We start from the raw sequence: 25685 nt of genomic DNA on the forward strand, positions 1-25685 counted from the left end.
AAACATAAATACAGCTGAATGTTATTTCTCAATAGCTATTGATGGGTTGTAATCTTGTACTTTGGTTTCCAATGGCTTCAGGGTCTGCTCGCTAGGATCTCGGATCTCTTGCTGTGCCGGTGGACTTGTAGAAATTGTTGTCAGAAGTGTTTCGACTGTAGCTGTTGTCAAACAAATGAAGATGAAGTTGAAATCCTGGGACCTTTTCCTGCTCAGACTCCAGCCTGGCTGTAAGTTTAGATGCACAATCCCACAGCCCTAACTGAAGGGTAGGGCTGTTCAGCTGTGGTGGGAGAGTTAATATGAAATGGTGAGAGGACTTTCAGAGTTCAGAGGATGCCATACCCTAAGGAAGGGTCTCCTGCTGAGGGTGGGAGCATAGACTACTCAATGGTAAAAAAAAACAGCAGTCCCATTAGCTCAAATAATAATGGGAATCTGGAGGACACTTTCTGCTAGGTAAAACAGAAGTTAGCTTGTAAGCTAGCATAGCAAGCTAATTGTTGGGTTGGCATCTAAAGATACTTTTCTTCCGAAGTCCTACTTCCTTTGCACATGCTCAGCCTTTGGAGCACTTTAGCTTAGTTGAAATGCTGATGAGGTTGTTACAGAAAATTTTCTTGTTTTGGCATTAAGATGGTCATAACCTAGGAAGATGAAAGGAATACCTCCTACGTGTTCTAAGGGGAAATCCATCTGACAGTTTATTTGGCAAGACCTGATCTCTTACGTCACCTTAGTACTTTTCAAGATTTCCTCTTGAATCAGTAAAGAACAAGAGTGACAACTTTTGGCTTTACCTGGTGCTTTGAAGAAAGGCAGTGATGTCTTCCCCATTTTACACCCTCTCCTTGGGGAATCACAGACGTGGCTGTGGAGGCATTAGTGAAACCAGGAAGAAAATAGAGGTCTCCTGGATTTTAGTGCTGGCTCTGTCTGCTGGGCCGGGCTGTCTTCTGTGAGGGCAGAGAACTTGATGGAGATGGCTAAACCTCACTGTGTCCAGAAACTAGGGCACAGGAGTTGCCTGTTTAGCACATCACACGCTGCTGAGATGTTGTGCCTGGGCACTAAGGCCCTCGGTTAATTTCACCCACTGTTAGGTCTGGAAGGTCTGCGTGCTGTGGCTGCACGAAATAAGTTGTCTCATGTTTAAATCACAGTCTTGTCTCTATACCTTCTTGAATCATGGTAGAATAGGATGGTAATTAATACTGAAGCAATAAAAATAGAAATGTTCGAGATGTGTTAGAGTGGTTTTTAAATTTGGAGCAGCATATTTAAGAGTCTGATATATGCCCAGAAATGGATTCACCTGCAATTAGTGGGAAATGGAAGCAAAATCAATGCTAAATAGGAAAGCATTTGGGCACAAGAGAACACAGTGATGAGGTAGCAGTATTGGACGTAGAAAGATTGCTGCAGAAACAATTACATACCTGGGAACAAGCAGCCAGGCTTGGTGCGAGAGGGTGCTTCAGAGCTGTGCTGGGGAGCAGAAGGGATACGATGGGCAGGTGGGGGGTGACTGGCCCCATGGGTTTGGGCTGCTGGCTCCTCTGTCTGCCTCCAGGGCATTGTCAGCATGGAGGCTCTGCTCCTCTTGTGGCCTTAAAACTCAGGCATGTGGTGACTTTGTGGATGAGCTGGACTTTGCTGCAGGCTGAAAACACGGTGACCTTTGGACTCACAAAATGCTGTCTCCAGCCTGTATTATTTTCCCCCAGTCCATCTGAAAGCCTCGGTGGTTAGTTTCTTACAGTGACCAAAAGCAGAAGGCAGCACACTTAGGAAAAAAAAAAAGCCCAGTTCTTCAGCCACATCATGCTTCATGCTGCACTTACTGATGGACTTAGGAGCCCCCAGCCTGGGTCATGTCCCAGGGCTGTGCCTTTAGTGTCACATCTCTCTTTCCTTCCAGCTTCAGGCAGCCTGGTACAATTAGGGCTTCTCTTTTCTGCTGTAGCAATGAGAGGAGGCAAGTTTCCAAAGCTAGTGCCTGGGAAGGGCAGGCAGGAACCAAGTAATTGTGCTTGGAGTGGAGGCATGGATGCTGTCGTGCCTTAGGATGACGGAATCACCATCTCCTCTGGTACTACTATAAATCTTGTGATCTCTAAGCGTGGCTGTTGACACACATTGTTGTAGGGCTCTGCTTGCTGAAGAAGGCTGCTGGATCCTGCTCTCCAGCAGGGATGGACCCCAGGGGCTGCCAGGAAGGATGGTGATGCTTTAAGCTTCTGGGGTGACCTTGTTGGAAAGCAGTGAGGCAGCCCCAACTGGCTGGAGTGAGGAGGTGAGGAAGGAGCTGAAGAGATGCAACTGAGAGGAAAGGGATGAAGGTGAACTGTAGAGAAGCAAGGGTCTGGAAAATTAAGAGGAAGGGAGAGTAAAAGGCAAGAGACAGAAGTGATGTATTTTGTTCGCAGATCAATAGGAGGGCTGCGCTGTTTGTGCATGTGGATTTAAGGTGGAAATGATGCTGTGCAGCCTCAGCTGGCTTACAGCTCTCAAGTTGAAGGTTTTTACTTTCATTTTGTTAATCTTACACTTTTCAATCTCCTTATGCATTTTTGGAGGTAGGAGACAATATCTGGGGTTAGATGTGTGAGCAGAGCAGGGGTTGGGAATTGGTCTCAGCATAACGTGTTTAATGGGTGTGTTTTTAAAGTGCTCAGACATCCGTGTATGCTAATTGATACACACACACTTTTTTTTTTTATTTGTTTTTTAAAGAAGGCTTCTAGATTCAATGGAAACCTCTCAAATGGAAGGTGGATTTGATAACACTTCTGCATTTAGATACATGCATTGAATTTGGGAACAAATCAATTTATTGTATTCCTTGCTCACAGCCTGCAAGTGTTTTACAACCAGATCCAGGCTTTCTGCTGAGATCTTTCACTGTTGCCACTTCTTCATGCACCCAGGATGCAGATACACAGTGCAGTGTGTTCCTTTCCTACTTCCCCACTCAGTCCCTAGGGAAGAACTAATTTTATGGTCTTCATTTGCCTACTTAGCAAACACCTGAATACCCATGCTTGATAGCTTGTCCTTTGTGTTTTGCCAAAGGTTTTCTCTTTGGCAGCTGTGAGACACCTGATGTCCTGGAAATTCAGGAGGGAACTCTAAAGCTGCAAGCTGAAATCTTTTCTCTTGGGAGGCTGTTTATTTTTCTCACTTCCTGAATTTTTTATAGTAGCCTCCAGTAGCAACTTAATAAATAAATAAATAAATAAAATCTTACTGAATTGAGGCTAATTTTATTGACCTGAATGCATGGTAGCTGCTGCTTCTTATTTCACGAGTGCTTGCATCCCAGTCCTGGCAAAAATGGGCTGGGAAGGAGGGTGTTTGTCAGCACTGCCTGTTATGGAGTATTCTCCCTAAAAACCCAAAGATAAATGCTGCACACTCTGTGAGATTAAATTGAAATCAGAACGCGACTCCTCTTCCCAAAGGCTCTGATTAAACAGAAACAGAGCTGCTTTAACCAGAGCCAAAGTTTATTTGAGGAAAAATTATTGTGGCTCAGTAGCAATTTCCTTACTAAAGGTCATCTGTACGTTATTAACTCACTATTACGTTTACCCGTTGTAGAACATCTTTAATGCCTCTCTTCCTGATTCCCTTTTCACCCTGCCTTCTCCTCATTTTGTGCATTTGCTTCTCAAACACAAAGATGTCCAAATACTACATATGATTGTGCAGACCTGCATTTGGGCATGAAAAAGCTATTTGTGTTCCTAGTGCTGGTTGTATGTCAAACTGCATGGTTTGGATTGCCTTTAATGGGCTGCGGGATTGTGCAAATACTGCATGCCCTCTTTAATATAGGGTTTTGTTTTGATTCCTAGATTTGATTTGACGTGATTTATTTTTTGATGTGGATGAGTTGTGTGAGTCTGGGTTGGTGCGTATTTGCATGTACGCTAGATCCTGACGGGAATTTTGTGAATTTTAATAAGAAATTCTAGTTTAAGTCTATTTTGTATTCAGGGGGGCTTTTCTACGAGTTTCCAACTTTTTTTTCATTTTTTTTCTAGAACATTTTTATTGCTCTAGTTCAGTCATTGATTGCTAGAGCAAATGATTCAACATACTTCATTTATACCCAACCTGGCCATGAACATAGGATGAGTGAATCAGGAGCAAGGCTTAAGCAGTGTTCCCCTTGCTTTGCTCATTTCACGCTGATGCTTTCCTCGTGATCTGCTGCTATTTTTCTGAGTACTCTGTCTCATGGATTAGTTTAGCATGATGGTTTACATGTCTCATACCATCGCTTGATTTCATTTCCACCTGCAGATTTCTAGCAGTGGCTCGCCTCAGAAGGTGCAGCTGGGTTACTGCTGGCTCTTGCTCTTCCATACAAAGCTGGGAGGCCCTGGCCAGTGGTGCAAACCACCGCAGCTGTGAGAAGTTGAGATGTTTAACTGAACTGCTCTAATAGATGAAAATTAAGCTGAGATAGGAATTTTATGCAGGCTTCTTTATGATCCCAGTCTCCTACTGAGTCTTCTCAAGGATGCTACAGCTCTCACTGACATTTACTTTGTTAGTGAGATCCTGCTGACTTCCCTCTGTCCCTTTCCTCCCTCACCAAGACCACTGGGCAGTAAAATTCCTGTCTTTTGAGAGTCACCTCTGGTTTATGGAACCAGTTACTTAAAAAGATGTCAATAGATAGCTGTTAATTAATCCTACTTACTGAGTTTTGAAACCTTAGTGTTGTATTGCAAAGTAATATTTTACTCAGAGAGGGATTCAGGTGTCTGAGCATGGTGGCTCCCATGCTAGTTATTTCCTGGTGATGGCCATGCTTCCAAAGGGTGGCTCTGGATTTACAGCAATAAGCTCATGTTATGAGGGCTTTTTTTTTTTTTTTTTTTTTCCTCAAAGCTGAATTTACTATTGCTGATTGAGGTCCAAATCACACGTGCCTCTGTAGCCTGTGTCACACGCTGGTGCTGATATGCTCTTGTTTGAAAGGCAAGCAGAAAGATAAAGCATCTCCCTTTTACATAGGCATGAAGTCAGTTGCTCAGCCTTTTGCTTGCCAAATAGATATGAAGGAGATACCCTGTGGCACCCAGGGATGTGCACACAAGATTAGACACAGAATATCTGAATACATTTTTATTCTGTATATTGTCCTTTTACTGGGCTGAATCACCTAAAGGTCTCTCGTTATAACAGGATAAGCAGCCAAAATGAGGACAAAGATGGAGACTCTGATAATACAATCAGTGAACTGCCTCCCACTCTTCAGGATGTTTCCCCTGACAGAAGGCGGTCGTCTTCAGATGCATCACGGTCCACTTACAGCCTCACCAGGCGGATTTCAAGTAAGGTCGTCCTTCCAACATTAATGTAATTCTTGTGGGGAAAAAAATAAAAATCAGAGTGTATTGCCTGCTCTTTCATCTCTTAGACAGGGAATCAAGTAGAGTTGAAGGTATGTTGATTAAAATCTTATCCTGCTCAACAGGAGCACAGTGGAAGGGGTCAGCCCTGTTTTTTTGCTGAAGCATGTGCGTGGTGAAAATGGACAAGGTGAAAAAATCGTAATTGAGGTTGCACTGCAGCATTACTAAGGGTACTGTTAATTGTTTGCAAATGTAATGGTGAAAAGTCCCACTTAGCAATGTTTGCTGTGTGAGGCATTGCATAGATGCAGAATAGCTGAACTCAAAGAGCCACAATGTGACTTGGGTCTGTAATGAACTGAGTTTCTAATAATCATTTTTGTGCATTTTTCTCATTTAGGTTTAGAGTCGAGGAGGCCAAGTTCTCCATTAATTGACATTAAACCTATTGAGTTTGGAATAATAGGAGCCAAGAAAGAAATAGTTCAGCCAACTATCCTGCGGAAAACCTATAGCCCAGATGACTATTTTAGAAAATTTGAGCCAAGACTGTACTCTCTTGACTCGAATAGCGATGATATGGACTCCTTGACAGATGAGGAAATCTTATCAAAGTACCAGCTGGGCATGCTGCACTTCAGCACTCAGTATGACCTGTTGCATAATTACCTAATAGTGCGAGTCATTGAGGCTAAGGACCTGCCTCCCCCGATTTCATATGATGGCTCCAGGCAAGATATGGCTCACTCCAACCCCTACGTGAAGATCTGCCTGCTTCCAGACCAGAAGAACTCCAAGCAGACCGGAGTTAAGCGCAAAACTCAGAACCCAGTGTTTGAAGAGAGGTACACATTTGAAATCCCATTTTTAGAAGCCCAGAGAAGAACTCTGCTTTTAACCGTAGTGGATTTTGACAAATTCTCACGCCACTGTGTTATTGGCAAAGTGTCAATGCCCTTGAGTGATGTAGACCTTGTGAAAGGCGGTCACTGGTGGAAAGCCCTTGTTCCTAGTTCTCAGGTAACAGAATTTATCAGATTATTGCCACGTTTTTTCTCACTTTTTTTTTGTGTGTGTGTGTGTGTGTATATATAGTTCCTTTGCTTGTTGGCAGTTGATACTCTTTCTGATTAGTCATCATCATCTTGTTAATACAGCATCTGCTGGGTTGAAATAACGTTGGGTCTGTAGCTGCCCTTGTAGCTGTTTTGCGGTGAGGTAGAGGAGCTGCCTTCTTTCATATTCAGGGGAGGTAGAATGACAGAAGATCTATGTCAACTCTAATGAGAACAAATCAAACCTGCTTTGGAAATCTGCATCTTGTGGAAGATCTTTCTTGTCACTGCAGTGACCTGCATCTCTTCCCAGACGCTGCAGTGACACTGTCTCAGCTGGGTCACTCCTGTGGTTGTACACATGGAGAACCACTGGCACCAGTTCAGTAATGATCTGATGCAAAGAAGGTATATGGAAGACAAATCTATCCCAGAGTAAAAAATTGCAAGATAATTTTATTTGTGTTGTGTCCCTGAAGGAAATTAAACTTGCCGCAGATTATATCTGATGTACATGGCCTGCTGCATGCTTGCAGGTTTGGGTCTGCAGTTTGGTCTGGGTGGGATGGGAGAAGGGTGCAGAGGGTCCTCTCAGGAGAGGGCCCTGGGCAGTGCCACCTCCTCTGCAGCAAGGGAAGGAGCTCTGAGGTCTGAGCTTTGCAACCAGGACCTGCCCTTAGCTACCAGATTTGCTTTTAGCACCATCACCTGCAGTGACCAAGTAAAAAGCTAAGCCAAGAGCTAGGCATGGGTGTCCTACCTGTTTGTGCTAAGGAAGGGAGTATTGCTGAAGGTTGGTCTAACACGGTTGCCGCTGTCTGTGTGTCACCAGCTGTGGGAGTGCATTTTCTAGGCCTTAGAGCCTTTGCTGAATCAAAAACCTCATGTGAACAGGGACAGTTCACAGTTCCCTTGATTTTTGTGTGTCCACAAAAGGGTGTCATAGCCACAAGTGTTGGATGAGATGAACAAGAAATTATTGACCTTGCCTCTGGTTTATGTTGGGTCTGAGAGGGTGATTTGGAGTGGGAACTTGTCATCAGGTGCTGGTGGGAAGAAAAGCCAGCCAGGCAGTGTTTGTGTGCAATCAGTGAGGTCTCTGCCCAGCTCTGGGTGCACAGCAACTGGAGAGAGCTTTGTGCTTCCTCAGAGCTCAGGGAGAGGAAAAGCAAGACCCTGATAACTGGAGGAGAGCTGGCTGGATTTGCTGGAGTAGAAACAGTAGCATTATGGGATTAGCCAGGACATTTTTTTCATGCAAAAAGGAAAAATCTGAAAATTGAGTGCCAGTGAAAACTGTGGGCTCCTTGGTGTCTGTGCTGGGGTCTGCTTTGCATGATGGTTGGAGAGGCAGGGGCAAACGTGCATAAGGAAAATAAACAAGAACAGATATTCTTGGGCTCCCCTCACCACCTTTTTTCCCAAACGTTTATTCATGAATACACATGATTATTTTTTTCTTTTTGGTATTGGTGGTTCATCATGGGCTCAGCATTGATATATCTGAGGACAGAGGTCTCTTTGCATTCCTCTTATCCTCTCGTGACTCATGCCATGCAGCCTTGCTTTTTTTTTTTTTTTCTTTGCCTTTGCATGACAAACACGTCTCTGCATTCTGCATCTCTTTATTAGTAACCTGGAGTCACCGCACAGCTAATGCCTACTCTGGTTCGCCAAGACCATCTCAGCCTTCACGTGCCTGGCCTGGAGCCAGCCCTTCCTCCGGCCTCTCCAAAGTTTCACTGAAAAGCTGCTGCTGCTTTCAGCAGTGCTGGCTGCTCCAGCAGGATTTCAGCTAAATTATTTATGCAGGAATTGGCATTTTGATTTTTGTAAAATTAACGAGAAAAATAAAACTCACTGTGAATGAACAGGCTTAACCTTACAAGACTTTTTCCATAAGATAGCAAGCAGATCAAGTCAAATCTTAATTTAACCAAAAAATCCTTTGCACCTTAGTCAGTTAAGTGCCTTGTTCTGTGGCTTTAGTTAAGTGTCTTCTCATATTTCCTTGTTCTTTCTGGCTGGGCACTATCTAACTGGCAGACTGCAAAGAGAATAGCAGTGCTTGTACCAGGACATCCAGCGAGGATGTTTTGTATCATTTTTCCATGTTTTCTCACTGATAAGGTTTTAAAGCTCATTGACTAGAGTTCATTTTCTGCTTGTGGAGATTAAAGATAAAAGCATTGATCAAAGGGTTAAAATAAATCTTGGAAGCAGTAAAACAATAAAGCTTATTACTTTGAAAGTCTGCATTTTAATGCCTTTCAATAACAGTAATGCTTAGGCTAGAAATTTGTAATTTTTGTTTGCCAATTGAAAGATTCTGCCTTTGATATGATAGATTTGACATGCTGACTTTTTTTTTTTTTTTAATACTTCTCTTTGTTTTGCTTGGTTGGTTGTGGAGCAGCCTTTATTCACTTCATGTTGGTTGAACCTGGGGCTGCCCAAGTGCATTCTGTGTAGTGAGATCAGGATAGACTGGGACAGAACAACCCACCAGTGCTGGTACTTTCTTTTACAGAAGGTATCGTGGGCTTCCTGAGAGCCAGACAGAGCCGCCGTGGTGCTGCCCTGATGATTAGGTGATGAAAACTTTCCGGGCTGGGCTGGCTTGCCCGGGGCTGTGAGGCTGAGCAGCAGCTGGCAGCAGCTCTGCCACCAGTGATGGAGCCCGCATGGAAGAAAGCTCTGCAACAGGTGCTTGTAAAACCAGCCACAGAGGGAGAGAAAGACAGACGGGCGTAGATAAGAAATGTAAAGATGGAAGACAGGAAATATGTGGTGGTTTTTCTTTTTTTCTAACTGGCATTTATAGACTGAAGCGTGGTGAGATGGAGGGAAGTGAATCCAGGCAGCAGGAGCTGAGGAGAAGGGTTTTGATTCATCCTGATGGGGTGGGACAGGACAGGGTTTGCAGAAGAGCAGGGAAAGCATCCTAAATGGGCTCAGCTAAGATAACCATCTGCTTTGCTACCTGGAAACCATTGCCAAGGTACGTGCTGATAGGACAGGTGCTGAGCCCTGGTCCCACCCTCACTGTGAGCCCCATCAAGCCCAGAGGTGGGGCTGTGCCTCAGCACAGGACCATGAATGGGTGCCAGCAGTGCACTGAGGCATGGTCCAGCTCCTGCAGCAGTAACTCCACAGTAACACTGGGGTTGTACCGGGATAAGCTCCTGCAAGCTGTGTGTTGGGGTGTGCAGCTCCTGGGTGGGCACAGGCATGGTGTGTTTGGTGCCAGAACATCTCCATTACCCCCTCACAGAGCTGCTTGTTAACAGACAGCCTGAAAGTTACCTTGGGTCTAGCCAGTCGGATGAACCAGGCTGCTCATCGTACCAGGATGCATACAGTTGTTATACCAGGAGCCTGTCGAGTCAGCAGAGAAGCTGAATATGGGCGAGCAGTGTGCTGTCCTCTGGAGGAACCAGGGCAAGGAGATAACACAATGCTAAACATCAGGTGAAAGACTGTGCCTGTACAGAAGCACGTTTTTTGGTTTGGAAAGTGTGTACAGAATTTGGTGGGATTGTGTTCAAAACGGAGGCACAGGTGAGCTGCTTCCCAGTATATGATCAGGGCCAACAAGTATGCAGAAGGTCTGACTCCTTGTAGGAAATGTCAGTGCAGGTACTGCCAAATTCGTTATCCCTAGTAGTTCTGGATGACTTTTTTTTTTTTTTTTTTTTTTTTTTCCTCTCTAGGATAATTAGAGTGTTTCTAAAGTGCAGTAGCTGCTCATGGAGGAGCACTGAGTCCAGTCCCCATAGGAACGCTCTGCGCTCCTTAAATATCCCCTTAAATGTGTGTGGCTTTGCTTAATTACCATGAATGAAGTTGGCAGCCCTTGCCGTGGCTGTGCTCAGATTCACACATTTCTCTGTTAAGATTAATTCCAAAACACATGTTCAGGACCCCAAGTTTTATTGACATATGATTCATTTCTCTTTTGGCAGATTTGAGTAGGCAGGAATAAACGTTTTAGACCAGCAGTAATGAGAGCTTGGAGATCATTCTGCAAAAGAAAAAAACTTGCGTGGTCGTAGTCGGGGAAAATAGCACAAAGATTCCTTCTCCCCTCAAATTAAGCCATTTCTATAATAGAGGGGATAAGTGTTGGACTTGCTTTTTTAACTTCATACTATGAGAGCAGTAGAGTGACAGTCTTTTAAGGAGCTGTCATCTTTGTCCATTCAAAACAGCATGTGCTGCACAAATAGCTCTCCTGTGGCAGGGCTCTACAGTTTTTGATTCCCATCTCAGGGATAAGCCTACGGCAGGCATTGTACTGTTGTTCTTACCATGCCTTGCCTGGGAAGGAAAAGCAAGAAGGGAATTTGAAATTCAGGTAATGATTCACTTTGGGGCAGTTCTTTTGCACATTACCTTGAATTGTGGCATACAGGCAGGTGGCCCTGGTACGCCGCTTGGAGCCCTGCAGTTGTGCCTGCACCGGGTTTGTTCCTGGCACCAACACTCCTGGGCTTGTCCACTGCAGTCTGAGAAGGAGCCATCCTTGGGAACATGTTTTGCGCTTGGTAGCATGGGGTATTATTAAAAAAACCTGCCAGCACACATCTCTCATACAGGCATAGGACAGATGGAAAGGTATCCGGAGACTTTGTTTAGAGAGCCTTGGCACAGCATTTGGTTCACCCTCGTGTGTGTTGGTGTGGAAGGGGGCTCCATGCTGGTAAAACAGAGTTGGAGGAAATCAAATATGGAAGTGAGCATTGTCAGGGCTTTTTCCGTTTTTCGTTGTATCTTTTCTCTATTTTTTTTTCCTGGGAAAAAAAAATCGAGCTGTGTTTTTTGGTTGGTTGGTTTCCTCCCTTTTTTCAGTCTTTAAAGCTCCAGCACTGGGAAGTTTTTCTTTCTGAACATTTTCTCTTTTTGCCCTTATCTGTCTCTTCTGCTTCCAGCTGTCACCTCAGCCACCTCCTCCCTTCACCCATGTGTCGTTCACTCCTTGCCCTTTCTGCAGAGGACTGCGATGCTGCAGGAATTATTTTGTTGAGGAGGAGCCCAGAGGAGGTGCTGGTGCTCTCTGGAGGAAGCCTTCCATCTCGTGCCTGGAGGCTTTTTCATGAGAGAGGCAAATCAGAGATACCTCCTCTTGCAGTTGCTGGTGGGAACAAGTGGCAGGTGGCCGTTCTGCTCCTGTTTCAGGTTCCCAGATGGATCCTTGCTTTATGGCTGAAACGTCAGGGCTGTTTGACTTGTACAGCCTAGGGATCTGGATCAGAAACAGTCCTTCCTCCAGGTACTCGTCCCTGCCCTGTGGGCAGTTCCCCTCTCACTGCCTCCCCATGTGAGGTGAAAATGAGAAGCTGCTTCTCCTCGCTGGTGTCATTATAGAGGATGTTGGTGGGTCTGGCAAAGAGGCAGAGCTGGGGGAACTGCTGCAGCCACAGCATCGCTGCAGGTGCCATGCAGAGAGCAAAAGCCTGCTAACCTCCCTTACCCCAAGGTGTGTGTTTGTAGAAGCAGGACTCGTGCCACGGCTCCTGTGAACATACTGTTTGTGAGCTGCTTTTGTCCTGTTGCCAGAAAGCTCAAAAATATCAGAGAACCTCGAGATGGGCAGTATCTCCTGGGAGGGTGGGTGGGAATAAATGGTTTCCTTGTGGCCACGTGAATTTGCAAAGACTTCAGAAAGGATTTTGTGACTCTCTTCATAATGTATCTACTCAGCCTCTGTTACATAGGTAACATTCTTCTCCATTGGTGTGTGTGTGTGTATATCTATCTATCTATCTATATGTGTATATATGTGTGTGTGTATATATTTCAGGTTCTGGTCCTTAATAGCCCAGCCTTCCAGAAATGATCGCTGTGTGTCACGGGATGCTGTAGAGAGCCTGTTAGAGCAAACTGTTCTAAGCCATCAGTTTTCTGCTGTGCCTGGAGGTATCATCACAGATAACCTTGAGGAGGAAAATCAATCTGAAACTTCATTAGGAGCGTTGCATAGATGTCTGTGCTGATGTAATGTGCTCTGGTTCCCGTCGGGAACTGGGAAGAGTTTTTAGCTGCAGGATTTTGCTGGTGTTGTAGCAGTATGAAACGAACAGCTCAGGGGGGCTGCGAGTAAGGAATTGCCCAGATCCAAACAAGATGTGCAAGTGGCATTAATTAAAAACTCTCTTTCCCTTGGGACAGCTTTGTTGTGTTTCAGAGAGGACAGAAGAGGAAAAAAAATATATCCTTTGTGTGTTTGGTTCATCCCAAGTAGTAAGGGTAGAAGGTTCTGGATCAAGGCAAGCCCAAGGCTGGCTGTGAAATAGGCTGTGGAGGGGAACAGCCAGGAGTGAAATGTAAATGAGAGCTTCAGGAGAGTCTCAGACATCTAGGCTTGTGTCACTTAGGCACCTAATCAAACAGGAAATTGCTTTCCCAGGGTCATCTGGGATCTCAGCACAAATCAGCACGTCATCAGCATAATAATGGTAACTCAACCATGCCTTTGCGCAGCCGTGCCTGAGGGGCACCTCTGCACATTGTGTTCTGTGAACATCTTGTGTTCACATAGGCAAAGCCAGCAGTGTTTCAGTTTTCCGATGCAAAGATGGAGGAAAAGGAAAATTCAGAAGCTTCTGTCCCCTGCCATGACCAATGCGCTGGTGACACGTCTTGTGCTTAAGCTCGCATCCCTCTCTTCTGCGCTCAGCTGAAACACAGGGGTGAGATTTGGGGAGGCTTTGGTGTGCCACAGAACAACAGCCATGCTGCTGTGCCTGGAGTCTCTCCAGGAAGACATGTCTTGATGTTGTTCTTGCTGATAAAAATACCTATAGACAGCATGGTGGCCACGGGGGGCAGTAGTTACGGCAGCACAGTGTGGATGCCCAAGCTCAGCAGGTCCGTGTGCTGGAGGAGCACCCTGGCCAGCCCTGCGGGCCCCACCAGCCCCATGGAACCTCTGCATCCATCCCTGAGCTGGGTCTCCTGCCTGTCCCGTAATGAGAAGAGTCCTTTTTGTCCATCGTATGGTGAACTCCAGAAGCTCCCCAGTTATGTCTGTTCTGCCCGCTGAGCACCGAGTCCATTAACAGCTCCTCTGCCTACATCCCCGTTTTCCTGTCCGACACAGAGCGTGCCATCAGTGTGTGTTATTAGTGAGGCTGTCACGTCAGCAAAGGCACACCTGCTGTGAGCTTGCTGGGGAAAGAGCAGGGAGCAAAAACCTGAGAAGGTGCACCTTGGGTCTGGGGCTTCTTGGAGCACCCAGTTGGGTCCTTGCCTGTTGCTTAATGACGACTGCAAACGACAAGTGGCCAAACAGCAGGGGAAGGCTGCTGAGCGTGTTTGGGCATCGCGGGGTGGAGGTGCTCATCTGATGTTCTGGGGAGAAACGCATGGTAGCTACCACCCATGGATGTTTTCCTGAGTGCTTGGTGTCCCCTTGGCCACTGTGGCAGGATTTGAGATTGTTTCCTAGATCATTGCAGCTAAAGTAGAAATAATGTGTTTATAGGATCAGAGGCAGTTCACTGCTCGAGTTAAGTGCTTTTAAAGGCCTGAGTCACTCATACTGTAAGCTATTCGGGGAGCTGGGTTTCCTTCTGAAAGCACCTTTTGTTATCACTGGGAATACTTTTGTTGTTCCGCCTTGCCGTGGGGCTGCTTTGTTTTTGAGCACACTCATCCTGCCACAGTCTTTCTGGGCTGGCTTGTACCTTACCTCCCCTAAGATAATTAGCAAAAATCTGGACACACATGAAAAGCAGCAAGAGACAGAAGGCTCTACTGGGATTTGGGAATTTAAGCCTGAGCTGAGACTCATTAAAGCCAGTTATAGTTTTTTGACTTTGGTGGATCACGCTTACAAAATAAAGTATTTTATATCTCTCCTCACTTAAATTTATGCCCAAACAGTCAAAAAGGTTCTTGTGGAGCTGCTGATATCCCTGGTAGGTTGGTCCTGCTGAAAATCTGGGATTTAGCTTTACCTTTCCCCAGCAAGGTCTCATGTTGGGCAGCACCATGGTGCTTACGTCGCAGGAGCTCTTTGAACAAACTTGGCTTGGCTGCAGGGATACCCAGCCTGATTTTTGTGGGCGTGAAAAATGGAGCGATTTTGCTCCCATTGGCTCAGACCCTCGGGCGAGACCTGCGTGTCCCTGCTGAGCCTCCCCTCACCTCCCAGGGAGACCCCTTCCTGCAGCCTCTCCTTTGGCTGAGGAGCTTCTTAATTCCTGCACATCTTGGTTAAGGTCCACAGGTTCCCCCATGGATGGGTCTGGAAGTAATTACCCCAAATTTTACTGTGGATTTCCAGCACTCTAAGTTTGAGGTGATCTGAAAAGTCCTACCTTCCTGCCCAGTGTCAGCCTGCCTCCTGGCTGTGTCAGGAGTTTGGTATTTACAGGCTAAAATGTTTGACTGTCTCTTCCCAGCTGGTAATAGCATCACTAATTAGTTTCCTAATTTGTGCTGTCTAAATGTACCTGAATTTCTAGGAATTAAAGTCTGCATGGAGCCCAGCACAGCAGTGAATGCGAGCAGAAAACAAGCCTGGATGCATTAAAAACATTGTTGGTGTTATTAAAAAAAAGAGGTGAGGTTGAGGGATACCTCAGGTGGGTCCTGTTTGTGTGCTGTGGGTGCTGAGTGTTCTGTTACCGTGCTCGTAATAGATTTTACAAGCCAGGTGTGAACTTTGAGATTAGCCCTTGTGGTTTGTTAGGCAGGAGGGGGAAGGAGAAGTCATCCCGAGTGACAGCATCGGGGTGGCTTTGTTCTGGCTGTGGGCTCCTGGCCAGGTCTGCTACCATGGTCCTGCTTGGGGTACCATTCTCAGTGATAAATGTGTCAGAGGTTTTGGGGGAAAGTCAAAGCAAAGATGATAGAATTGGTCATTTAAATTACCTTGCATGTGATGCTCTCCTAGATCCTTACTTTGTGCTATGGTTGGGCACAACGGTTTGTTTTGGGGTGGCTTGACCTTGCAAGAATTGTAAGCACTGCGTATGTGTTGGGTCAGGTGTTGGGAAATGTCTTTCTGATTGAAATAATTGAAAATACCGTATTTTGAAGAGAACTGTGATGTGGGGCTTCATGAAGGCTGATGGAAGCAAGTTGCCTTCCAGGAAAAGCAAAAATACTGCAGCAGCAGCAGAAAGGCTTGCAGCACATGGTGAAGAGGAGTCCGTGTGCTGTGTAATCACATCCTGCCATGTAATGTGACCCAAGAGTTGCTGTGACAAAAAGGGTTAGGGTTAAGAAATCAGATGCTTTCTATAGCGTGGGAGAGAGGCTGTAGCAAGGGTGCAGAGGTGCCATCGGGATGGCCAGTTTGGGGTTGATGCTGCTGGCGGGGCTCTGGGGCAGTCAAGTGTGTGAGTAGGGCACGTGGTTTTGGCTTAGGATCAGGCAGCCTATTGCCATATTTTCCTTAGAAGGCAAATACATAAATAAAAATAGATTGTATTGTATTGCATAGAGGTGCAGGGCTTCATCAGCCTGCCACCTGCTCCTGCATGCTGAGCGCGTCCTGCGGCTTTGCGGGGAGTAGTCAGTGGGAACAGAGGAGACAAAATGCCTGGGGGAGAACTTTTAATATGATTACCTGACGTCAGATTTAGCGCTGGGCTTGTAGGATGAGGAGCCAAATGGCCTGCGGGCAGGAGGAGCTGCTGGTGTGCTGCCCTCCTGCCAGGCAGCGGGTGCAGCCCCATGCCACACCGAGGACCTGGGGGCCTGGAGGGAATTTGGGTGTGCTCGTGTTCGCAGCTCTGCCCAGGATGGGCACCGTGTGTGCTGACCCGTCTGCTGATGAATTTGGTTCTTGGCGCCAGCTCAGGTTGTGGCTGTGTCTCAGAGCTTTTTTTTTCTTTATTGCCTACCCAGTCACTTTGTGATTTCTGTAATCTAATATTTGGGGCACTGTTAAAGATATTTAAGCCTTTTGCTATGACTGCAGTACCTCAGCAGCTCCTCTTCTCCTGTGAGCGGGCGGTGGCGGTCATATCTAGTCTGGGCTTTGACCTGTGCTGCTAATGGGGATGCAGAGCTAGCTCTGGGCTCCTGCATGGACCTGGGATGAGTTTGAAGGAGCGGTGCCCTGCTGGGGCAGGTGGGTGTGCTCTGCACCTCCAGCATTGCTTCCTTGTGTTTATTTTGCATCCGAGAACAGCAGCATCTCTGAGCCCGGGCGTGCTAAGGGGAAGAGGTTGTTCTGTACTGCCACGTCTGAGGAGCAGTGCTTTCAATTCTCCAGATTTATTTATTTATTTATTTATTTATTTATTTATTTATTTGCCCCAGGGATGCATTAACCATCTCCTGCCTGAGCCATACCTGAAGCTTCCAGGTGGCTGGTGGTGGTCCATGGGGGCTGGGGAGGGAGGAGAAGACCTTCTCCAATGGGGTCCGTGTTGTGTGCATTAATCAGGAGGTGAGGCTGATGAGTAGCTCCAGGGGGTTCTCAAAGTGAAGGGAGGTAGAAACTACTGACCCTGTATTCCTTCTTCCTTATGGGTCCTCTTTGCAGTGGCTTCTGAAAAGCTGATGAGTGGTCAGAGGTTTAAGGAACAGACCTTCATCTGGGGATAGTGTTGTTTCTTGTTTCTGCTCAGCACAAGATACCACCAGATGGTTCTTGGTTGCGGCTTAGAGTGTGACTAAAATTTGTTTTTCAGGCACTCAGGCAAATGGGTTTTATTTAATTTATCTTCCTGCTCTTTCCTTCCCCTCCGAGCTTTGTTCTGAATTTCCACATTGCCTTTTCCCTGTAGAATGAAGTCGAGCTGGGGGAGCTGCTGTTGTCACTAAACTACCTACCCAGCGCAGGAAGACTGAACGTGGACATCATTAGAGCAAAACAGCTTCTTCAGACAGACATGAGCCAAGGTTCAGGTAAAGGGCAGGGTATTTCTCACATTACTCATACACAGCTTCTGTGTGCTTCTAAAGCAGACCGGCAGCAAGGCTGCAATTTGGGGGGGACCCAGGAGGGTTCAGATACTTGGTTCCTATTAATTCAAGGCAACAGATCCTTATTTTATATGTATAGCTAGCAATAACCAGTGTCCAGAACACTTACCCTGAGCTAAAATAGAGAGTATGAATACCTTCATCTTGCTTAAAGTCAAAATCTCTGACCCAGAGCAAAGCGAGAAACCAGGAGCCCAGTTTACCCTGATGCTTTGTGCTGTAAGGCAGCCCATTTAAGGCTGTGCTCTGTTTTGCAGGTGCCAAGCACTGCATGAATGTTAATATTGCAATGGTTTTATTTAGGGTAACTAGCTACTCTGGAGGCAATGTTAGGTTTTTACAGTGTCCATGCGTTGTTCCCTGCTGTTTCTGAGATGGTAATTGCTTCGTGCACATGTCCTGATGGGTTTTTGCCATGCTCCCTGCCCCAGCCGCTGCTGCTGCCAGAACATTGGCATTTTCCAGAAAGAGCAGTGCATTTGGTCTGAGTCAAGGCTGTCATTAATTGTGCTCAGCGTGGTTTCAGCAGGGAGCACTTTTAAGCCAGCTGCCCGACTTTTGTCTCTCCACTGTGTGGCGGTACGAGTCCTGCTCCTTTCCCAGCGCTGTTCTCCAGCATGGTCCAGCCCTGTTCCCACATGCCCAGCTGTGCTGAACCTTCCCAAACCAGGAGCATCAGCTTATAAAACCAGTAACTTGCAGCCTGTGTTTTTTCTCTCGTTTTTGCCAGATCCCTTTGTGAAAATTCAGCTCGTTCATGGACTGAAGTTAACCAAAACCAAGAAAACCTCCTGCATGCGAGGGACAATAGATCCCTTTTACAACGAGTCCTTCAGCTTCAAGGTTCCCCAAGAAGAACTGGAAAATGCCAGCTTGGTGTTCACAGGTAAATGTGCTGCTGTTGTTGGTCTAGCATGGCCTTGGTTGTCTCCGAGGTGAATGAAGAAGTAGTTGCAGGTGTGCAGAGGAACCCGTGCAGGATGGTGCCTGTCTGGTAGCTGCTGTGCAAGGGGTGACCAGTGCTGGAGTTTCCAGGGAAGCTCAGTCTGCATGCTGTCCTCTGTGAAAGCCTTTCCCAGCTGAAGGCTGGAGCTGCTGGAGAAGCACCATGTCTGCTCTGTGTTTGATTGGTGCCACTGGGAATGGTTTTCTGCATTAATTATGTTTCTTGGCAGTAGCCAACTTGACATACAGTCAAAAATTGGACAAATGAGAGAGGAGCACTGTGCAATCCCGAAGCCCAAGCATTGGCAAAGATAACTTTTGCCTGGGAGATTAGGCAGGTACAGGTGTTTGACACTGACATCACCTCTTCCATTAGTGAGTTCGTTCATACCTCAGTTTTCGAAAGGCTGGGATCTGGGGGCAAGCCCAGAGGAACATCACAGATGGGGTCCCCAGACCTTGCAGGTGCTAACCTCACATGAGAGCTCTGCCAGCGCTGGAGATGCTTGGCTTGGATAGGAATTATTACTTTATATGGATTCTGAATCTCTTATTTTTGTTCTCTAGGCATGAAAATGTTCAGTAGAAACTGGCAGTTGGGTGTGCTGTTCAAAGCCAATGTAGCACAGCATGGGGATGTGCTGTAGGCTGGGAGCTGGGTAGCTCTGGTATCGCTGAGACAATGTTGTGGACATCCAGGCAGCGCTGCTGTAGAGACCACTGTGGCTGGTGGCTTTTCTGCTGCTCCATGGAAATGTGGGACCCCCAGGAGGTGGTGGGTTTTCCTCCCACAGCGCAACTTCACTGCAGGTGCCCAGGACCTGGGTCTGAGTGGTGGGTCTGGGGACATACCTGCACCCTTGGCCACTCTAGGTTCCTGTGCTTCCCAAACCTTTTTTCTTACTTCTATTTTTCATAGCTTTCTACCCATTACTGCACTGTCTTTTTGAAGAACAGAAAGGAACCTGCATCTGAAAGAAAATATTTTGAAGTATTTTCTTATTTTATTTCTTACGTGGCAGATACAGGTGTCACAGCCTGCACACGAGCCTAATTCCAACCCATTAGCTTGTTTCCAAACGTGTCATAGCAGAAGTGATGCTGATCAGGGATTTAAATCCTACCCTTCAAGTACAAAAATTTCTTCAGCAAAAAGCCTAATTAATCACTGCTTTGCGTGCACATCGTTCTTGACTGTACCTTTCATGTGCAGTAATGAATTTGTTCTTGGAAGCTTCTGTCAGGTGCTCACGTGATGGATGTGGAATTCTTTTTTTCTTTGTTTTCCCCTTTTTCTAAGAGAACAACAGAAGGCAAACAGTATCAGCTCTGCGCAATCAGGGAGGATGAGTGGAATACACTGCTCCTCACAGCAGCTGATGAAGTTGGCACTGATGCGTGGATGCCTGATTTATTTTACTTTTTTGTTGTTGTGTGCAAATGGATGTATTTTAAAATAAGTCACTTGGAAGCTAGTTGATTCATAACCATACGTAATGCAGCCGGATTTCAATGGCATGCCTTTTAAGTGGCACTTCGCTGTTAAGTAACGCGGTGCTTGCTTTGAAAGTTGCAATAAATAATCCAGAAATGTCAATGGCAGCTCCAGAGCTGGTGAGGAGTGTGCAGAGGAGCAGCGGGGCCAAGTTCTTGTGGCTGCTGAGGGATGATGCGTGTAAGGCATAGCTGTGGGCATTGTTGCTGCAGTCGGGACTCTGTTGTCTGACAGGAGGTGAGTGGTGTTGTGACCGTGGAGATGGCCGTCTGGATGAGACGGGAAGGGATCAGGCAAAGAGCCTGCCCGAGGTCACACAGCAAGTTGAGATCAGCCTGCATTGTCATTCCAGGAGAAACCAAAGCTCCGTGCAGCTCTGTCCTGTCTCCAGCAGTAGCTGCTAGCAGGTACCTGTGGGAAGAGTCCAAAAGCCAAGTGTATAGAGATCAGCTCAGGCACTCGAGGGGTTTGTGGGTGCCAGAATAGAGAGGTGTCGCTCACGCTGCTGTGTTTGTAGTCTTCTGCTCGCTGGTCTGCTGTGAGCCTCCTGTCTGGTTAGCAGAGGAACAGAGACCTGTCCCATTGTGAGGACCTATGAGGAAGCCTGTGCAGACACCTGTGGCATCACGGGGATGTGGTGGTCCTGGGGACATAGTGGTGGTGAATGCTGAGAGCCACATTCAGTCTCTGGACACTGGTGGAAATGTGTCACCAGCAGGGACTGCAGCACTGATGGGTGGATCTTTGTGGTTTTAGTGAAATGAAAGTCCTGGGATGGGGAAGGTGGCATTTACCACTAGCCTGCTCTTGGCACATTAGAGAAACTGGTAAAGGGCTTTGGGATCTTCCATTACAAGACAGTGAAGAGCAAATGGTTGCCAGAGTGGAGGAGCTCTCTGGACCTCACAGCATGAGAAGCACAGCTGAGGTCTTGTTGGTATTTTGCATCTATAAAAAGCAGGAGCACAAGCCACATTTTTACTCTAGTTTTTGTTTGTTTGTTTGTTTGTTTTCCTGAAATGGTGGTTCTTTGTTGTTTGTTTTGTGGGAGCTGATTTTATTTATTTATTTTTTCAATCCACAGCTCCAGTCCATTAGGTCAGTTAATTAAATTTGCTGTTGAGTCAAAGTCCAATTGAAAAGGAAAATAATCCTGCTTGAAGGGTGGCTGATGATGCTTTGAATGGATAGAGGGCTGCAAAAGCTGTTGCGGGAGCCAGAAATCAAGTATATCTTCAATAATTTAAAGGAGCCCTTTTTGTGGTTTCATATTTTGGACCCAGTCTGCAGCTGTCTTTACATTGGCTTGGCTTCATTTGAAGGCAGTGGAGTCGTGCCAGTCCCTATCAGCTGGGGCTCCTGCCTCCCTCTGTGTAGCTCCACCGCAGAGTGGTGAGCTATCTAGACAAAGTATGATTATTATTTTTTCCATGGTGGTGGCTTTTTTTTTTGTCTTGAATAGACTGTCTGGCTTTCAGTGCACTGTAATAACAATTTGTGCATGTTTTTCCTGTGGCTTTCCCAAAGACAGCGCGTGCCAACCCTGAAAATGGGCAGCTCCCTAAAAGCCACTTCTCTGCTCTTTTCCTCGTGGTGTCCTGTCCTTTGGACTGACTGTGGGGTTGAGGTATGGCCTCTGTGGGAGATGGGCAGTACATGCCTCCAGGTCAGGGCACACAAACTGCCTTAGTGAGGTTTGGGGCATTCTGGACCAGTTCTTAGATCTCTCCTCCTCCTTGGGCATATTGGCATTGTACACAGGAGGTTGTTGGCCTTTACAGACCAAAGTGCTTCTCCTTCCTTCTCCATTGGGGCAGAGTCCCCTGTTCAAGTTTTCTGTCTGCCTTCCCCTCTGTGCCTACCTCAGATACTTGCTGGAGGTGTCACTGCCTTGGTATCCCTCCCTGGTGCCTAAAATGAGGCGGGATGAGCTCAGGGGGAGGCTGTCTCCACCAGAATGTCAGCTGTACACGGCTTCTCACCAAAAGAGGCTAAAACCAGGAAAATGATCGGTACTCAAACAAAGTCTAACGTCCCGACAGAAAAAAGACAATTAGTGAGGCAACACTTCGAGGGTAGGATGTTTTATTTTTAATTTACTCCATCAAACACCTTGCCTGGGTGATGAGCATCTGTTTACAGGCAGTGACAGGCAGGCCCGTTTCGGTGTGGTGCTTTGTTCCACGTGCTGCTTTTGGCAGTGTTGCTACCACCCGCCACGGGCCATCTTCTGCTTGGGTGCAGGCAGAATTTGTCTCTTGCAGTCAGACAGGGCTTTAAAGGACAACGTGTTCTCCTAGCCACATACACCTGTGAACAAGGGCATTAATTATTCCTTGTCCTTTGCTGACGGGAGTGTGGAATTTGGGCCCAGCACCAGTGCTGTTGGCTGCTGCCTTCCAGTGATGCTCCAAGGGCATTTCTGAGAGCACAGAAAAGGATGTTTGAGGGGCTGTGCCTTGAGCCCTGTGCTCCACAGGGCTGGATGCTGGCGTGTAGAGGTGTGCTCTCCCTGTTGATGGGTCTTGGGCAGGCTGTCCTCTAAATCCCAGCCTAACCTTCCGAAAGCCCCGGCTACACGGCAGGAGGTAAGATGACACCTGAAATCTGAGCACTGTGGTATTTTGTTAATGATTATAACGTTGTTAATAACAATCGGCGGTAATGCTGTTTGCGTTGCAGCAAAGCCCAGATGGCCCAATAAAAACCACCAGAGCTCCGGGGCAAACCACATCTTGGTAACTCGTTAACATCTTCAGATCACTTACAGCTTGCAGGCACTTTCTCTTCTGATCCATTTGTAGGATTTTATGAGTCTCTTCACTGTTCAGTATGCTTTAATGATGATTTAGGACCAAGTTAGTTTTCTTTTTCTTTTTTTGCTTTGTTTGTTTGTTTTTTGAGTTCCCAAGGAATTGTTGTTGAACAGAGGGATATTGAACACCTACACCCATGGTTTCAAGGGCTTCCACGCACCACAGGGGCTCTGACAACACCACTAAGTGCTGTTACAATTCATGTCTTCAGCCCACAAGATCACGCTGATGCTTTATCCCGCGGTTCTAATTAACTTCCAGTTAATAGAGAGTGCTTAATTAAAATAACAGATTTCTGTTCAATAGTAATATACCTTGTTCCTCTACTGCCTCGTTTTCCCTTTCTCTTGGCCTTTGGAAAATTTGAGGACCATTTAATGAAGTTTGAATTTTTAGAGGAAGAAAAATCCTTGTCAGGATGTGTTGATAATGGTTTAGTTTGGGGTAGTTCAGTTTGCTTCGGCTAACGTGATTTCTTTTTGAAGAAATACTGCCTGCTGGAGCATATTCATTCTTTTTGTGCTGTTACAGCATTAGAAAAGAAGAATGGGATCTTCCTTGAAATCCTGACTTCTTGCTGGAGGCGGATATTTCAGGTTGATCAAGATCTGGAATAAGCAGTCACTAAAGGCACAAACAGACTCTTGGGAGCACAGGCTCACAACTGTAGCCCTTCGGTCTTGTGGCTGGTGGAGATGGTCTAGTAGAAACCTGTTTGATTTTGTACACTGCCTACTGAGTATGTTTTGCATGGTAGAAAATGGTTTGGGGTGCTCTTGATCCACATGACAGCATTTCTGGGACAGTTGTTGGTGAAGATGAAGGGGAGAGCAACATTAACCGGGCAGAAAACCCTGGAGAGATGGGCCAAAGCTGAAGGTCTTCATCAGCACCACACCTTCCAGGCGAGCCAAAGCTAGGCAGACAGGCAAACCTTTGTACCGAAGGCTTACAGATCCCAAAGCCATGTTTACCCAAAGTAGCTTGAAATAAAACTAACCAGGATTCATTCTGGATGAGTGGTCAGATTCACGGTGTAAGCTTTGGAGTCAGGGTGATGTTTTTGGTTTTTGCTAGGACTGCATGAGATTATTAAGAGTCCTGAGAATGGAACGGAGACATATCAAGTCATTTTAATGGTATTTTTTTAATTATCAGTTTGGTTTCCAAATGTCCAAGTTAGCTGGCCATGTTGAAGGCAGATAATAGATATGGCCTCAGGCTTCTCTGGAAATACATGTGAATTTTGATTTGCCTGGCTGTATGTTGGCATCTGAAGGTCATGCTTTCATCATCTTCAGGTGCCCATTTGCAGGGATGGAAAACCCAATCTGTTTGGGGTCATTACACATCTAATTTCTGACTTGCTGCTTCAGATGACGAACTCTTGTTTCTCCTATTACTTTTTATGAAAAAAAAAATATATATATATATATTCAGGCACTGTCTTTTGCACACATGTATGGGGGAAAAATTGTCTCCTTCAATAAGAATCAAATGATTTTTTTCTCTGTGCTGGCACACAGGAATAAAGGGTGGCTTCTAATTTTTAATGCTCTCATTTTGGGTACCATAATCTCTCTTAGATGAATAGATAGTTAGGCAATTTGCTGCTAGAATTTTTTTCTATTAGACCTGTGCTTCTGAAGCACTGTCGTATCTATATATTCCATATATCAGGAATATATAAATATTTCAGGTCAGAAGTGGAATCTAATCTGTGTTTAAATCTGTGTAATCCTATTCTTAGTCAGAGGGGGGAAAAAAAGAAAAACATTGATGTCAGCAGAGGATTTTCTCAGGATTTATACCTGTTTAATTTAGATCAGAAATTGGCCTTTGTGTCTGGCATTATAAAATACTTAATGCATTTATGCACTGGGCACCATATGGTCTGTGCCCAGCTCTAGCGAGAACAGCGATGCTGCTGCTTTGCTCCACACGTGACCCAGCAGGTCCTGTGAGGGCATCTCCGCTCTTGGGGTGATGGGACCAAGCAACCACACACAGGATTATTATAAAAATAATCAGATATGACCTTGAGGCTGTGGGCAAGCTGCTGTGGTGAGAAGATGCTGGTCTCCCTGTGATGCCAGGGGTCCGGCAGCCCCTGCCTGTACCGCATATTTTGGGCTGCTCAGGGAAGATGCTTGGGGCTGGATTTAGCTTTTTGCACAGACTGTCCGCTTTCATGAGTGACACAGGATTAATAGTGGTGAGAGCACCAAGATGTTTGTGCTTCCCGAGCCAATCTGTTGCTTGCAAGCAAGGCAGAATGAAGACTCTTCAATCTGACTGACCTTGTTAATAAGAAGTCTGTGCCTTCAGTCTGTGCATCACTGCAGGCATGGCAGAACAGTATTTTTCTGGAGGTCTCTCGAATTTTTTAGGAATCTTTTTTCTCCTAAAGAAAGAACCAAAGCTTCTTCTCTCCAGGCCAACCTCCAGCACTCACTGATTTTCCCAAGCCCATTAATTTAAACAGTGTCACGCCTCTCTCAACCTTTCTCCTTTATCTTGTTTTGCTCATGCCACTGTGAAAGAAATTGCTGAAGCGTCTCACTGGGTGTAATCTTCCTGTGTATCAAATGAGGAGAAATCTGCTTGGGGCTAGCTGCTGAGGCGGCGGGGCAGCCTGGAGATGAGATGCCCATGGCTGCTGGAGGTGTGGGAGTGCGCTGCCCCCCTCCCAGTTGGGATGCTTCTGCGCTGGGGCTTGCTGCCTTGTCTGCTTTGTCTCCAAAGCTATGAAAACTTGATTGCATCAAAGCATAATGCTCCATGCATAAATCTAACCTCTCAATTTCCATGTCTTAGTGGTTTTTGTTGCTGTTGTTGTTTTTCCCCTCATTTGTTTCCAGTGGTCCATCTATGACAGGTGGGGAGACTGGTAACATGGTTGCCTTGCCGGCACAGGTTAAGAATTTGCTTTCTAACTGCTGGGTATGAAATACTGTGCTGGTTAAATGTCCCCGACCTGGAAGGGATCTGAGCTGCCAGGGGTCTGAGCCCCGCAGCGCCCTTTGGGACAGCACACACTTCTCTGGTCACTGCT

The 25685-nt window shown here is 46.2% G+C and overlaps 1 protein-coding gene across 1 annotated transcript in view; it reads left to right on the top strand.

Annotated features, from left to right (window-relative positions):
- SYT17 (synaptotagmin 17) overlaps positions 1 to 25685 on the top strand; it is a 35975-nt gene that overhangs the window by 3992 nt on the left and 6298 nt on the right. Inside the window, exons 3-7 of the mRNA XM_032197279.1 lie at positions 82 to 230; positions 5203 to 5351; positions 5773 to 6392; positions 17176 to 17296; positions 18105 to 18260. Of these exons, the coding sequence (XP_032053170.1) occupies positions 82 to 230; positions 5203 to 5351; positions 5773 to 6392; positions 17176 to 17296; positions 18105 to 18260 (1195 nt within the window). The remainder of the gene's footprint in view (positions 1 to 81; positions 231 to 5202; positions 5352 to 5772; positions 6393 to 17175; positions 17297 to 18104; positions 18261 to 25685) is intronic.

The sequence above is a fragment of the Aythya fuligula genome, chromosome 15 (genome assembly GCF_009819795.1).
Source record: "Aythya fuligula isolate bAytFul2 chromosome 15, bAytFul2.pri, whole genome shotgun sequence".
Classification (NCBI taxonomy): Eukaryota; Metazoa; Chordata; class Aves; order Anseriformes; family Anatidae; genus Aythya; species Aythya fuligula.